This window comes from Leucoraja erinacea, chromosome 6, assembly GCF_028641065.1.
Source record: "Leucoraja erinacea ecotype New England chromosome 6, Leri_hhj_1, whole genome shotgun sequence".
In the NCBI taxonomy this organism is placed as follows: Eukaryota; Metazoa; Chordata; class Chondrichthyes; order Rajiformes; family Rajidae; genus Leucoraja; species Leucoraja erinaceus.
The window spans coordinates 12458087-12474958 of NC_073382.1; the positions used below are offsets into that span (position 1 = coordinate 12458087).

The 16872-nt window shown below is 49.4% G+C and overlaps 1 protein-coding gene across 1 annotated transcript in view; it reads right to left on the reverse strand.

The window, feature by feature from the left end:
• Positions 1-16872, reverse strand: part of pros1 (protein S) — a 44159-nt gene that overhangs the window by 24879 nt on the left and 2408 nt on the right. The window contains exons 2-7 of the mRNA XM_055636625.1: positions 13443-13600; positions 12837-12861; positions 11055-11141; positions 5937-6059; positions 4557-4679; positions 1589-1714 (exon numbers count right to left, since the gene is read on the reverse strand). Of these exons, the coding sequence (XP_055492600.1) occupies positions 1589-1714; positions 4557-4679; positions 5937-6059; positions 11055-11141; positions 12837-12861; positions 13443-13600 (642 nt within the window). The remainder of the gene's footprint in view (positions 1-1588; positions 1715-4556; positions 4680-5936; positions 6060-11054; positions 11142-12836; positions 12862-13442; positions 13601-16872) is intronic.

A 16872-nucleotide genomic window follows, 5' to 3' on the forward strand; every position in this document is an offset into this window, starting at 1 on the left:
GGAAAGAGCCAGTCACTATAAACACTCAGATATACCCTGTATCCCCTCTAACCCACGGGTATCTTTCACTCTTTTGATAGTCAGGGCCCTTTATCCTTTATTGCACTCTTTATTCCTTATCTGTGCACTATGGACTGCTTGGTTGCATTCATGTTAAGTCTTTTCTTTGACTGGATAGCGGGCACCCAAAAGCTTTTCACTGTACCTCGGTGCATGAGCCAATACGAAACAAAACTAAACTAAACTTAGAGACATGGGCTTTAATTATATTTAAAGGGTCTGCTTGCATTGGCTTGGGCGGAAGGACGTTTCAAAGACTCGCAACCTCCAAAGGAAAAAAGAAATGGTTTCATCCATCTAAAATGAGTGACTTCTTATTTCTAAACAGTGACGCCCTAGTTCCAGTTCTAGATCCTTCCACAAGGGAACACGTTATCCCCATAACTCATCTATCAAGACCCTCTATGTTTCAATCTAACCTCCAGCCTTTGTTGTTGGGTGTTCTGCCTGTTCAAAAGATTGGGAAGTACGCTTCTATTGCATATACACCTCCAGTAACATCTTTCCTGAAATACAGTGATAAATACTATACTCCAGATATGGCCTCGCCAATATCCTACCTAACTGAAACATAACCTGCCTAATGATTTTCTTCATTAATATATTAAATAGTGTAATATATAATTATTAAAATAGTTAATCTCCTTAACAGATAACGTGCACAGTCACATATCCTTCTCATAGAGCTGCAGCTATTGCTCGCGACAACACAACGAAAGGCTTGGATAGAGTGGACGTGGAGAGGATGTCTCCACTATAGGAGAGTCTTGGACCAGAGGGTACAGCCTCAGAATAAAAGGACATAGCTTTAGAAAGGAGATGAGGAGGAATTTCTTCAGACAGAGGGTGGTGAATCTGTGGAATTCATTGTGGAGGCCAAATCATTGGGTGTTTTTAAGGCGGAGATTGACAGATTCTTGATTAATAAGGGTGTTAGACTGTTTGATTAATAAGGGTGTTAGAATTATGTTGTGTCTTGGGTCTATGCGTTTGTAATGTATGGCTGCAGAAACGGCATTTCGTTTGGACCTCAAGGGGTCCAAATGACAATTAAATGTATCTTGTATCTTGTATCTTGTAGACGCTATGGAGAGAAGGGAGGTGAATGGGGTGGGGAGGGAAAGATAGATCAGCCATGATTGAATGGCGGAGTAGAATTGATGGACCGAATGGCCGAATTCTGCTCCTATGACTTGTGAATTTATGAACCTGTATGCTGGTCGTCTGTGAATCAATCACTGAGTACCCTGATCCCTTGGCCTCTCAGAGCTGCTTTGCCTCAAGGCCAGGGGTTGCTGCACGGTCCCATGAACAGCTGAACATTGCAAGGAGCGATCCCATTGCTAGAACTGGTGGAGCCACCCGCAGACCCCACAGAAACGCCACGCACACCGTGAGACGGTTACAACACCGGGCACCACCTCCACCCCCCCCCCCCCCCCCCGGCACTGTCTGTGTCCCGGTCTAGACACAACCCGGACACTCTCTGCAAGCTGAGGCCCTCAGACCAACGTGTGGAAACTCTTACCCTCGCACTCCTTCTGGGTGAAATTAAACCTGAAACCTTTGTTGCATTCACACTCGTAGCTTCCCGGCACGTTGATGCAAGAAGCTTTCCCACAAATGTGCTGGTTCCGTAAACATTCGTTCCGATCTGTGGTGTTCCAGGAAAGAAACGGTAGAAATTAATTTATTTCAAAAGAGAGAGTTAGATTTAGCTCTTGAGGGCCAAAGGAATCAAGGGATATGGGGAAAAAGCAGGAACGGGCTACTGATTTTAGATGATCAGCCTATTGAAAGGCGGCACTGGTTCGAAGGGCCGAATGGCCTACTCCTGCACCTATTTTCCTATGTTCCTAATATCAAAATGAGTTTTGTGGCGTAGTCAAAGGGCAACTAATCTGCACTCAGTGAGAATTACATACACCAAGCAAACCCCCCAGGACCCTGACTCAATAGTTTTCTCTCCCAAATCCTACTTGGGTGGCAGAAATCAAATTTCACTCACACCCCAAAACTTGAGCCAGTTCTTTCAGAGAACTCTCCACGCTTGTACTTCTTGCCCCAAACACACATCAAACAAGGGGATGGACATCACGCCAGGGGGCCATAAGAGTCACAAGGATGCTTGGATTAAGGATACAAACATTAACAAATAGGACGTGAGTGTATGTGTAGATTCTGAGAATGCCAGAAGAGTTTTTGCAGTGTTTTTGTTTTGTATATAATTATATTTTATTCTGAATAAAGTTTTGTTTTTGACGAGAAAAAAGAATATGTGTTTCTCATCACAAACAGACGGCAGTGGTTTAAGAAGAAAGTTTACCACCGCCTGCACAGAGTAATTAGTTTAGTTTACTTTAGAGATATAGCACAGAAACAGGTCCTTCGGACCACTGAGTATGCGCCAACCCGCAATCCCCGCACACGAACACTATTCTACACGCTAGGGACAATTTACCATTATATACTAAGCCAATTAGTGGTCCTGCGCAGACACCATACATGGCAGCCACGCCGGCAGCCTGTCCCATCTTTTTCATCCTTTATGGTTTTGGTCCGTATTTACTTGCATGTTTTTAGTGCACCTTTAGTTTTGGTATCATGTGAAGTTGAGGGGAAACTTTTTTATCTCTTTCCCCGATGGAGATGTGACTTTTTCATCGTATCTCCGTCTGTACTGCGACTTAAACATTGTTGAGCTGGCGGTCCATTTGTTAGGGATCGACTGCGGGAGCTCCAACCGCAAGAGCTCCGACCACCGACTGCGGGAGCTTCGATCGCCCCGACTGCGGAAGTTTCGATTGCCCCGACCGTGGGAGAAAAGGAGGAAAAACGGTATAAGTTATTTGCCTTCCGTCACAGTGGGGGAATGTGAGGTCGCCGAAAAAGCAAGATGGACGTGTTGCCTGCGCTGGTGAGGACTCAGAGGGAGTGCCGTGAGTGCCGTGATCTCGGTGTTTTGCGGAGACATGGTTCCATGAGGACATCCCGGACTCCTGTGCGATTGTGGACGACTTTCTGACCGTTCGGGTGAACAGGGACTGCAGAGAGAGTGACAGCGGTCGGTACAACTCACGGTGAAGGAGCGTGTGTGTGTGGCCCGGACATTGAACTGATGGATGTGGGTCTCCATTTATGCTGTGTGATCTGGGGATTCTCACACCCCGCTATGGTGGCTGTTTAAGTCTATGTTTAATTTTACGTGGTTATGTGTCTTGTTGCTTTTTTGTATGACTGTTGGCAAATCAAATTCCTTGTATGTTTACATACTTGGCTAACAAATGAATTGCAATTACAATTAACCTACAAACCTGTATGGAGTGTGGGAGGAAGACAGAAATCCCGGAGAAAACCCACGCGGTCTCAGGGAGAACGGACAAGCTCTGGAAGGCACGGTAAGGCGCTGTAATGCAGCAGCGCCAACGTGCCACCTTAAATGGGCAATGAATACAGCCTTGCCAGTAATGAACATGTTGTTCTGGATCTGGATGTAATACGCTGAAAAGCTCGAAGTAGACCATCACTCAGCACTATGATTGTGTTGGACATACTAGTGGAGATGGCGATGCTTTTGGGAGTTGCATCTTTGTATGTGTTGATGTTTTGGAGATCTCTGATGCAAACACAATGGGTTTCCAATTCCTTCCTGAAAGCTCCCATTCAATCTACTTCTGTCAGGCAGTACTTCTCAGGTCACAGCAACGTTCTACATAAGACGTCCTCTGCTCTCCTCTCTGGATATTCTGCCCCCCTTCACTCTATGTCCCCTGGGCTCCCACCCTCAGCAACATACAGCATCGAACCAAGCCCTGACCAGCACTCTCACATTTACAGCAGTCCCAGTTTTTACTCCCGCCATTTCCCATCAACTCCCCCCAGATTCAACCCCTCACCTAATCACTAGTGGAAATTTAGTGTGGTCAATTAACCAACCTCGCAATCCTCACATCTGCGGCATGTGTGTGGAAACCAGAGGAAAACCATAAGGTCACGAGGACAAGGTGTGCAAACTCCCCATTGACAGCACTGGAGTTCGGGATTAGGCAACGGCTCAATCAGCTGTGACACTGGAAGTCTGATATGAGAGAGACATAGACAAAGAAAGACATGGATAGAGAGAGAAAGGGAGATGGACACACAAGAGAGAGAGAGGCAGAGAGAGAGGCAGAGAGAGAGAAAGTCATACACACACAGCCACTGAGAGAGAGAGAGACACAGACAGAGACATCGAGACAGACATACACACAGACAGGGACAGAGAGGCAGGTGCAAAGAGGCAGACGGAGAGATAGACAAGGAGGCAGACAGGGAAGCAGACAGAAAATGAGACAGGGAAGCATCAGACACACACACACACACACACACACGTACGCACACACACACATACACACACACACGCTCACACGCACACACACACACGCACACACGCACACACACACGCACGCACACACACACACACACACACAGTATTAATTTTAAGCGGAATCTCTTACCAATGCAGGTCTTCTTGTCTGAGTACATGCTGAAGCCATCCTGGCAGAAGCAGCGGTAACTCCCGGGCAGGTTATGGCAGGAGTGGGAACACACTCTCTCCTCCAGCCCGCACTCATCAATATCTGGACAAGGCAACAACGAAACATTAATGAAACTGTAAACAGCCTGTTGCTTGTCTCCCACTAGCGGCTAATTAGAACACCTTTAGAACACGTGGGACTGTTGAGGTCTCGTTAGCGTTTCATGACTTTTTAGGAGCAGGGACTCTTGAATGCTGGCGTGCCCGACCCGTCCTTGTACCACAGTCTGGGGTGGAAGTGGCCAGAGGGAGGAACAGCAGAGGCATAAATCCTTATCAGCTGAAGGGATTGGCCGTCTGTGCTAATAAGGGAGGTAATGTCTCAGTAATAAAGAGATAAGTTAAGAGTTAAGAATGTTTTATTGTCACATGTCCCAAAATGGATCAATTAATTCTTGTTCATTAGTACGAAATTTGATTTCTCTGTTTACAAATAACCCTTGCATTCCTTCTTTTTTTGATCACCCCCCACCCTAGACATCCTGCTAGTTTCACTGCTTGTATCCCTTCGTCATCACCTCTCCACAGCCAACAATGGACCATTGTGAACTCCTTAGCAATCAATGCCGGCTCTGAATCATTCTGTATGTTTTCATGCCTCTAGTTTCTCTCTCCCCTGACTCGGTCTGAAGCAGGGTCTCGACCAGAAACATCACCTATTCCTTTTCTCCAGAGATGCTGCCTGACCCGCTGAGTTACTCCGGTATTTTGTATTCAAATGTGCATTGAATGGAAACATAGAAGGAAAAGTGCGGACCCGACCTACCATCAACCTCATTGGAGACCCTCGGACTATCTTTAATCTGGCTTTACTTTATCTTGCACTAAACGTTATTCCCTTTTTTCGAAGATAGACACAAAATGCTGGAGTATCTCAGCAGGACAGACAGCTTCTCTGGATAGAAGGAATGGGTGACGTTTCTGGTCGAGACCCATCTTCAGGATTTTTCCCTTTTTCCTATATCATTACACTGATGGTGGCTTGTTTGTAATCATGAAGGGTAGAGCCCTTTTGCTGTCTCTTTAGCATGCAATAAAAAACTATACAATGCACCTCGACACACGTGATAATAATGAACTAAACTAAAACGTGGAAGAACGTAGGGCAAAGCGGAGGAGTGTTGCTACTTGCACTGTACGTTCTCACATTCAATCCTTCCTACAAGATGTGTCAGAAGCAGCAGGGGGGCTCTGGGTTGGGGAGTTGATAAGATTCCTGGAGCCCTGCTGGGTCTGGTCACCTTCTATGTGATCCTTCTATGCAGACGGCTCCAGACATGGGCAGCTGGCTGTGACTCACCTTCGTTGCACCTCTCTCCCTGCCAGCCTTCTTTACAGATACATTGGAAGGCAGCCGTCTTGTCTATGCACCGGACAGATCCTTGACGATAACACGGTGAGTTGGAGCACTGGTCTGGAATTTCTAGGGAGGCAGGCAAGAGTAAAAAGCGCTGGAAATTACTGACCGCAACGGAAAGGAATATCAACGCGATGGGAACGGGTTTGGAACGAGGAGGGGCGTTGACCCTGCAGTCTAGATCTTTGCACAGAGCATATCACCCCCATCCAACAACCAGCATCTGCAGTCCCTTGTGTCCACAACAACCCCTCCATATCTCCGCACTCCCTCATTCCCAGCCTCCCAGTTATCCCATTTTCCATTGATGTTCCATTGGTTGCCAAATTTGAGAGAATTGTGGCCACAACCCAGACCATCACACAGTCGACTCCATGTACACCCCACGCTGCCTCGGCAAGGCCAGCAGCATAATCGAGGATGAGTCGCACCACGGCCACCCTCTTCTCTTCTCTCCCATTGGGCAAAAGGTATAGAAGTGTGAAAGCACACACGTCCAGATTCAGGGACAGTTTCTTCCCAGCTGTTCACGGGCAACTGAACCATCCCACCAACAACTAGAGAGCAGTCCTGGGCATCTCTATCTTAGATCACACTTTACTGGCTTTATCTTGCACTAAATGCTTTCTTCATGTTATTCCCTTCATCGTGTACCTGTACATTGTGAATAGCTTGATTGTAATCATGTATTGTCTTTCCACTGACTGGTGAGCATGCAACAAAAGATTTTCACTGTACCTCGGTACGCGTGAGAAAAAACTAAACTAAATTAAAAGCACAAGTCTGGAATTTGTCCACAAAATAGAAACATAGAAACATAGAAATTAGGTGCAGGAGGAAGCCATTCGGCCCTTCGAGCCTGCACTGCCATTCAATATGATCATGGCTGATCATCCAACAGTATCCCGTACCTGCCTTCTCTCCATACCCCCTGATCCCTTTAGCCACAAGGGCCACATCTAACTCCCTCTTAAATATAGCCAATGAATTGCCTCAACTACCCTCTGTGGCAGAGAATTCCAGAGATTCACCACTCTCTGTGTGAAAAAAGTTCTTCTCATCTCAGTTTTAAAGGATTTCCCCCTTATCCTTAAGCTGTGACCCCTTGTCCTGGACTTCCCCAACATCAGGAGCAATCTTCCTGCATCTAGCCTGTCCAACCCCTTAAGAATTTTGTAAGTTTCTATAAGAGCCCAAAGTTTGTAAGTTTCTATAAAACGCCCAAAGAGTGTCATCCATTCCTGATGTGGTTGAGGTAGAAATACGAGTCACAGGGGGGTTAGGTAGTTATCTCAGTGAACTGATGACCAGACCCATGAGTACATTTGTTGACAATTCCCAATCGTCCCCGTCACCAGAGATGACGCGAGTCACATGTCCACATCCAGGGGTCGAGTGGAGCAACAAGAGGTCAGGCACTAGGGGATGACCGGTGGGGCTGGGGTTCACTAATACCTTCTCTGTTCAACCAGAAACCAAAGGCACTAAATCTGGTAATAGTCAGGTAAATTGTTCACAGAAGGACGAATAGAAACATAGAAACATAGAAATTAGGTGCAGGAGTAGGCCATTCGGCCCTTCGAGCCTGCACCGCCATTCAATATGATCATGGCTGATCATCCAACTCGGTATCCTGTACCTGCCTTCTCTCCATACCCCCTGATCCCCTTAGCCAGAAGGGCCACATCTAACTCCCTCTTAAATATAGTCAATGAACTGGCCTCAACTACCCTCTGTGGCAGAGAGTTCCAGAGATTCACCACTCTCTGTGTGAAAAAAGTTCTTCTCATCTCGGTTTTAAAGGATTTCCCCCTTATCCTCAAGCTGTGACCCCTTGTCCTGGACCTCCCCAACATCGGGAACAATCCTCCTGCATCTAGCCTGTCCAACCCCTTAAGAATTTTGTAAGTTTCTAGTAGATCCCCTCTCAATCTCCTAAATTCTGGAGAGTATAAACCAAGTCTATCCAGTCTTTCTTCATAAGAGAGTCCTGACATCCCAGGAATCAGTCTGGTGAACCTTCTCTGCACTCCCTCTATGGCAATAATGTCCTTCCTCAGATTTGGAGACCAAAACTGTACGCAATACTCCAGGTGTGGTCTCACCCTGTACAACTGCAGTAGAACCTCCCTGATCCTATACTCAAATCCTTTTGCAATGAAAGCTAACATACCATTCGCTTTCTTTACTGCCTGCTGCACCTGCATGCCTACTTTCAATGACTGGTGTACCATGACACCCAGGTCTCGCTGCATCTCCCCCTTTCCCAATCTGTCACCATTTAGATAATATGGCGCATTGTGGGAGGGGAGAGGTGGGGGGGGGTTGCCAGTGTGTGTGCATGTGTGTCTATGTGTGGGGAGGGAAGAGGTGAGGGTTAGTGCTGTGTTTGAGGAGCTGTGATTGAGCAGAACACTCCGTCACTCCCAATTTACAGCTCAATGGTCTGGTCTGTGCGTAGAGGTGAAGGAGTAACTCAGCGATTACACACGGCACCTTGATGATTAAATAATTGCCCCAGACTTCATAACACCCTCTGTCAGGAGTTATCTGTGCTGGTCGGCTGGTTCATCGGCCACTGTAATTTGTGGGGTAGAATGTGTAGGAAGGAACTGAACTGCAGATGTTGGTTCATACCGAAGGTAGACACAAAATGCTGGAGTAACTTAGCAGGTCAGGCAGCATCTCTGGAGAAAAGGGATTGGTGATGTTTTAGGGCTGAAGAAGGGTTCTGAACCAAAACGTCACCCGTTTCCAGAGACGCTGCCTGACCCATTAAGTTACTCTAGCACTTTGTGTGCACACTGATCTGGAAGTTGGGGTGAATGTGGGGCGAATGGCTTCTCTGGGAGCCAGTGGGGGGATGTGACCAATGGCTGTGCCTTGAGACTCAGACTGTATGACCCCTACTCCATTATTGTGATAAATATGAAATATTGTTTAAAAGATATGCTAATGGCAAACCCTTCTTCTTCTTCTTGCGAATGAAACATAAACCAAAGGGATAGTTAGATCTCAAGCCGGGTGTGTGAGCAGCCAGGTTGTTGTCTCTGCGTCAATGTCTGCCAGGCCCTGAGCTCCATTTGGTGGGTGGTAGAGCGGGCACCCAGAGATGACACGGTTGGCTGTCTGTGGTTCTGCTCCGCATTCACAGGCTGGGCTCTGGCGGAGGGAGCCCCCATCTCCACACGCTGGCGTTGAAACGCCCAAATCCAGTACCAAGTCTGTTGAGCTTCACCCATCCACGCTCCTCTGGGGAGGTCAGACCCTGGACAGCTTTTATCTGGTGAAGCGATGTAGCTGTGTAATGGAGATGAGGTTGCCTTCCACTCCTGTGACCACTTAGTGGCTATCCAGTGTGCTTCTGTCTCAGTTGGCTGGATGGATGCTAGGAGTTGTTTTCCATGTGGAGCAAAGGGGTGACGGGACATCAGCCTCTGCTCTCTGCTGATAGCCTGATGGAGGAGGTGATCTGGGTCCATCTCACGGCAAGATAGTGCCAGAGTTGCTGCTTGCCTTCTGATCCCTGCGGGCGGAATGCTGGAGTAACTGCTCGACTGGAGTAGGTTGAAGGCACCCAGTGATGGTTCACAAGGTGCTGTTCAGGCTCGTATCTACCAGGCTAGTATGTCTACTTCTACTCCATATGGGTGCTCAGTACTCAGCTGGGACATACACAAGAGCTAAGGCAGAGGTGCGATGAGTTGATGGACTGGCTCCCCAACTTGTTCCTGCCAGGCAAATCCTGAAACTGTGGGAATCATCTGTAGGAACTGCTGTTGTTTCCAATCAACTGACTTGCACCTCAGGAAACACATAGTCACACAATCATACAATACAGAAATACAATTCAGCCCAACTGGTCTGAACTGGTATGAAACATAAGATTGTTAAAGGCTTGGACACGCTACAGGCAGGAAACATGTTCCCGATATTGGGGGAGTCCAGAACCAGGGGCCACAGTTTAAGAATAAGGAGTAAGCCATTTAGAACGGAGACGAGGAAACACTTTTTCTCACAGAGAGTGGTGAGACTGTGGAATTCTCTGCCTCAGAGGGCGGTGGAGGCAGGTTCTCTGGATGCTTTCAAGAGAGAGCTAGATAGGGCTCTTAAAAATAGCAGAGTCATGGGATATGGGGAGAAGGCAGGAACGGGGTACTGATTGGGGATGATCAGCCATGATCACATTGAATGTCGGTGCTGGCTCGAAGGGCCGAAGGGCCTACTCCTGCACCTATTGTCTATTGTCTATTGGTCCATGCCAACCAAGATGCCCATCTGCACTAGTTCAACCTGCCCCCATTTGGCTCACAACCATCTAAACCTATTGAATCCATGTACTTTTCCACATGTATTTTAATCACTGTTATAATAGTCATATGTTCCAGGAGCAGACTTAAGCCATTCAACCCATTGTGTCTACTCTACCATTCAATCATAGTTGATCTACCTTTCCTTCTCAACCCCATTCTCCTCCTTCTCCCCATAACCCCCGACACCTACACTCATCCTTACCTCAACTATCTCCCCTGGTGGCTCTATCCATTTAGCCAGAAACCTTCGGGGTGAAAAGGTTGCCCGCCCCTCAGGTTTTCGTGTAAATCTTTCCCCTTTCACTCGAGTTATTCACTCTAACTATTCCCCTCATGGCTTTATCCACCTCAAAGACACTTGCTAAACTGCCATGTCATTTCTCCCCATGTAACAGTGCACGTGGTAATGTCCTAAAGTGTAAGAAGGAACTGCAGGTACTGGTTTACGGCAACGATAGACACAAAATGCTGGAGTAACTCAGCGGGTCAGGCAGCATCTATGGAGGAAATAAATAGATGACGTTTCGGGCCGAGACCCTTCATCGGACTGGAGTCTGAAACTCAAACCAAATCTGAAGAAGGGCCCCGACCCGAAACGTCACCTCTTCCCTTTCTCCAGAGCTGCTGCCGGACGGACCCAATGAGTGACCCCAACATTTTGTGTCCGTCTTCAGTGGGGATGTCAGCCTGGGGTGATCCCCTCCCGCCGGCAGTTCACAGGGATGGGCGTTCCCGGACGATGTCCTACCTTTAATGCAGTTCTGCAGGATGCCAGAGGGCCGTCTAGGGGGGAAGACCATGCTCGGAGTGCGGAACCGGTGGCGGCTGAGGCAGTCTGTGGGGAGGCAAGGAGACGGCTGGTGATTATTCCAAGAGGAGTCGCCCCTCCACTTAACCCAGGGATATTCACCCCTCTGTATACCCCGGGGGAAGGGGAAATCATTGACCCCTCAATATACCCCAGAGATTTACCCCTACATGCCCCAGGAGAGGGGTTACGGCTTTGTGTATCCCGGGGGTGGGGGTTACTCCGTGGGGGGATCCACCCCAATATCCCGGGGTATTGGCCCCTCTGTATACCCCGGGGGAGGGGGTTTATCCCTCCCCATAACCCGGGTGAGTTTCCCATCCGTATATATTTACCCCTCAGCATACCCCTGAAGGATTTACCTCCCTCTGCTCACTCTGGGGGGGCATTGACTCACGCTCACAGCCCAACCCCCCACGTACAGCACGATAACCCTGCAATCGCAGCAGCTGAGGCGGAGATTCGACTCTAGTGGCAATGCGGGCGGAGTTTGGGGACAAACGTTGGGGGCGAGGGAGGGAGGTGAGGGACAGGCGGGGGGTAGTGGGTGGGGAGGGAATCAGGGTGGGGGGGGGGGGGTGGGGGCATTGCGGGGAGGAGCGGCTGACACCGTTACCCTGCTCCTGGGAATCCGTGATCCAATTGGAGAAAGTCCCGGACAGTAACCCTCGCTGCTGTCTCGGTGAGCGACCGGGCTATGGGGGGGGGGGGGGGCGGGGGGGGGGGGGGGGGGGGGGGGGGGGGGGGGGGGGGGGGGGGGGGCGGGGCTGGGGGCGGGGGAAGGGGGCTATAGGGGGGGGGTGGATGGGGGAGTGGGGGGGGGGGGGGGGGGGGGTGGTCTCGATGTTGCCTCACATGAGATGCTGCTCCAGACCCCGGAGGACGGACGTAAAGATGCGGGGTTTGACCTGCTTCACCGAGGCTGTGGGGAAACGGGACCCGTCCTATCGCCTCCGTCCCGGCTGAGAAGTTGCAACTTCACCGAGTAACGGCGACCCGCGGGTGCATTTTACCGAGTGTCGCAACACCAAGAGTGACACAAAATGCTGGAGTAACTCAGCGGGACAGGCAGCATCTCTGGAGAGAAGGAATGGGTGACGTTTCGAGTCGAGACCCTTCTTCAGAGTGAGTGTCAGGGGAGAGAGAGACTAGAGATATGAAGAGTAAGGTGTGAAAACGAGACATCGAAGGGAAGCAAGAAGTTCATTGCCGTATCCACATGACAATAAACTCTCTTGACGACTTGAAAGCTCAAGGAAAATGTGGAATAGATCATTGTTAGCTATTGGGAAAGTGACCGAGGTGTACAATTTAATCAGGAGGGCAGTGAAACTGGTTAGAGAACTAGGATTGGGGGAGGGATGGAGAGAGAGACTTGACCTGACTTGAGTCAAGTTTCCACATTGGGGTGGAGATGTGGGTTCACTAAAACCGTTCATCAGCCGGAACTAAAGACACTCAGACTGAAATAATCAGATCAACTATTCACAAAACGACAAGGGGGGGGGGGGGGGGGGGGGGGGGTGCAACACTGCGGGACAGCCCGTCAGTCTCAACTTTCTGCCCAATTTTCTGGCCAAGAAAAGCTGGAGGTGTTGTAATGGTGGGACGGGATAGAAGGGCCGAAGGGTCTCCTGGTTACACACACGGCCGCAGCTCTGTCCCCAACACGACTCGCGGTGGATTCTAATCGGAACCGATCGATGTGGGAATTCAACTCACCGAGGTACCTGGGGTAAAAGTACTCCTGAAGAGAGAATGGAGAGAGAGAGATAGAGCGCTCCCTCATAAGCGAGCGCGGCGTAAACTGCTCCTCCCACAGCGGCGCTCCCTCAACAATGCCTCTGCCCCCCCCCCCCCCCATAGCGCGGCGCTCCCTCAACACACCCCCCCCCCCCCCTATAGCGCGGCGCTCCCTCAACAGCTGCTCCCATAGCGCGGCGCTCCCTCAACACTGCTCCCCCCATAGCGCGGCGCTCCCTCAACACTGCTCCCCCCATAGCGCGGCGCTCCCTCAACACTGCTCCCCCCATAGCGCGGCGCTCCCTCAACACTGCTCCCCCCATAGCGCGGCGCTCCCTCAACACTCCCCCTCCCATAGCGCGGCGCTCCCTCAACACTGCTCCCCCCATAGCGCGGCGCTCCCTCAACACTGCTCCCCCATAGCGCGGCGCTCCCTCAACACTGCTCCTCCCACTGCGCGGCGCTCCCTCCCTACTCTCCCTCCCGCAGCGCGGCGCTCCCTCACTCAGATCAGCACAGCCCCTTCCGGCAAGGCGGCGCTCCCTCAGCGCTTGTGGCAACAAGTGCACTCACTCACTCACTCACCGTTTCCAGGTTGTTCTCAAACACTTCCCTCGCTTCCTCCTTGTCGCAAAATTCCTCGATGCATTCCCGCTCCAGGCTGCCCTGTTTGCGTTCCTCGAACATGACATTTGCTCGCCGTTGTCTGATGAGAAATTGCGCGGCTCGTTGGTGTGTCAGGACTGTGCATGCACACAAAATAACCAGAGGTCACGCATATCCTCCCCGCACATCAGCCCTCCGCGGCCAAAATCCCACCAGCCCAGAGCCACCTCGTCCCAGCCCACTGCCCCCCTGCACCCGCCTCCATTAGAGTCATAGAATGATACAGCGTGGAACCAGGCCCTTCGGCCCAATTTGCCCACACAGTGAACATGTCCCAGCTACATTAGTCCCACCTACCTGCGTTTGGTCCATATCCCTCCGAAAATGTCCTATCCATTTACCACGTAACTGTTTCTGAAACGTTGGGATAGGCCCTGCCTCATATGGCAGCTTGTTCCATACATACATCCACACCCTTTGTGTGAAAATGTGATCCCTCAGATTCCTATTAAGTATTTTCCCTTCACGAGATGACTGTCCATCTCAAGGGGTTATCCATGAATAAACTTGTTTCAAACCTTAAACCTATGTCCTCTGGTCCTCGATTCACGGCAAGCACAGCTTCATACACACCCGGAGAACAAACCCCGATCCTTCAAACACCTCTCACCCTCTGCCAACCAGCTAAACCAACCCGAAATGTCATCTATTCCTTTTCTACAGAGTTGCTGCCTGACCGGCTGAGTTATTCCAGCATTTTGTGTCTATCTGCGGTGTAAACCAGCATCTCCAAATCCTTCCCAGACAAGGGAAACTCTTAGTTTGTTAGTTAGTTAGTTTATTGTCACATGTACTGAGGTACAGTGAAAAGCTTTTCTGTTGTGTGTTATCTACAGGGTGTGTGGGGGGGTGGGGATACACCTGATTACAATCAAGCTATCCACAGTGTGCAGGTACAGATACAGGATAAAGTAATAACATTTAGTGCAAGATAAAGTCAGTAAAGTACGATTAAAGATAGTCAAGGGTCTTCAATGGGGTAAATAGTAGCTCAGGACCGCTCTCTAGTTGTTGATAGGGTGGTTCAGTTGCCTGATAACAGTTGGCAAGAAGCCACCCCTGAATCTGAAGGTGTGTGTTTTCACACTTCTGTACCTCTTGCCTGATGGGAAAGGGGAGAAGAGGGTGTCTGGAGCGATACTCACCCCTGATTATGTTGCTTGCCTTGCCGAGGCAATGTAAGGTATAAATGGTCAATGGAAGGGAGGTTGGGGTTGATAGTCTGGGGTGCTATGGAGTTGTTCCCGAACCATGCTGAATGTGTCCTAATAATCGTTTGTAGCCAGTTTAAAAAAAATTATTTAATATATATATTAAAAACTGATATTTGCAATATCTACAATAAAACTAATCCTGGAATTATCCTGGAGGCCGGCTGTCTTTAAGTTTTAGTTTAGAGATACAGCACGAAAGCAGGCCCTTCGGCCCACCGGGTCCGTGATCCCCGGACATTTAACACTATCCTACACCCACTGGGGACGAACTAGTGTTGGATTGTAATCAATTTTTACATTTACAAAGCCTATTAACCTACAAACCTGTACGTATTTGAAAACCCTCGCAGGTCACAAGAGAACTTACAAACTCCGTACAGACAGCACCCGTAATCGGGATCGAACCAGGGTCTCCAACACTGTAAGGCAGCAACTCTACCGCTGCGCCATCGTGTCATTGGAGTTTCCTCGATATTCCCCGCTGAACCGATAACTTTCTTCAGCAGTTTGCTAGCATTCCAGAGCTATTGTTTTGTGGTAAACTATTCCACTATACTGCTGTTAACTATATTCTTCACTCTTGTATCTTCTCTTTTGTTCTACTTGAGTTTACATAGAAACATAGAAAATAGGTGCAGGAGTAGGCCATTCGGCCCTTCGAGCCTGCACCGCCATTCAATATGATCATGGCTAATTTGTATTTTTGGATCTGGATCCGGATAACATGTAAGACAAAACATTTCTCTGTACCTTGGTACACGTGATAATAATAAACCTCAACCATCACAGGGTCTGGTCTGTCCTTCAGGGAGGAATTCTGTGACCTTTGGCTGGCGTTAGTGTCATAGAAACATAGATAAACATAGAAATTAGGTGCAGGAGTAGGCCATTCGGCCCCTCGAGCCTGCACCGCCATTCAATATGATCATGGCTGATCATCCAACTCAGTATCCCGTACCTGCCCTTCTCTCCATACCCTCTGATCCCCTTAGCCACAAGGGCCACATCTAACTCCCTCTTAAATATAGCCAATGAACTGGCCTCAACTACCCTCTGTGGCAGAGAGTTCCAGAGATTCACCACTCTCTGTGTGAAAAAAAGTTCTTCTCATCTCGGTTTTAAAGGATTTCCCCCTTATCCTTAAGCTGTGACCCCTTGTCCTGGACTTCCCCAACATCGGGACCAATCTTCCTGCATCTAGCCTGTCCAATCCCTTAAGAATTTTGTAAGTTTCTATAAGATCCCCTCTCAATCTCCTAAATTCTAGAGAGTATAAACCAAGTCTATCCAGTCTTTCTTCATTAGACAGTCCTGACATCCCAGGAATCAGTCTGGTCAACCTTCTCTGCACTCCCTCTATGGCAATAATGTCCTTCCTCAGATTTGGAGACCAAAACTGTACGCAATACTCCAGGTGTGGTCTCACCAAGACCCTGTACAACTGCAGTAGAACCTCCCTGCTCCTATACTCAAATCCTTTTGCTATGAAAGCTAACATACCATTCGCTTTCTTCACTGCCTGCTGCACCTGCATGCCTTACTTTCAATGACTGGTGTACCATGACACCCAGGTCTTGTTGCATCTCCCCTTTTCCTAATCGTCCACCATAGTCTCAGACTATGATATGTAATCCTATAATCTGATCATCTCCATCCTGCTCTTCACAGGTAGAGGTGGGAAGGAGAGAGGGGGGGGGGGAGAGGAGAGGGGGGGAAGGGGAGGGGGGGGGGGGGAGGGGGGGGGAGAGGGGGGGGTGGGGAGGGGGGGGGAGGGGGAGGGGGAGATGGAGAGAGAGAGAGAGAGAGAGGGGGAGAGAGAGAGAGAGGGGGAGAGAGAGAGAGAGAGAGAGAGAGAAGAGAGAGAGAGAGAGAGAGGGAAAGAGAGAGAGACAGAGAGAGAGAGAGGGGGGAGAATAGAGAGGGGGAGAGAGAGAGGGGGGGAGGGGGGGGGGGGGGGAGAGAGAGAGGGTGCCGTTTTCACCCAACCCGCCCAAACAACCATTTGCAGACAGTGCTTTTTTTCCTTCAAACTAACCATATTTTCATTTTCAAACCACATTATGGGTACTCACAGCTGTGGAGACATTTGTTCAGTGTCATTCAGAGCTCTGATTGAGGCACACCACTTGCAGAGA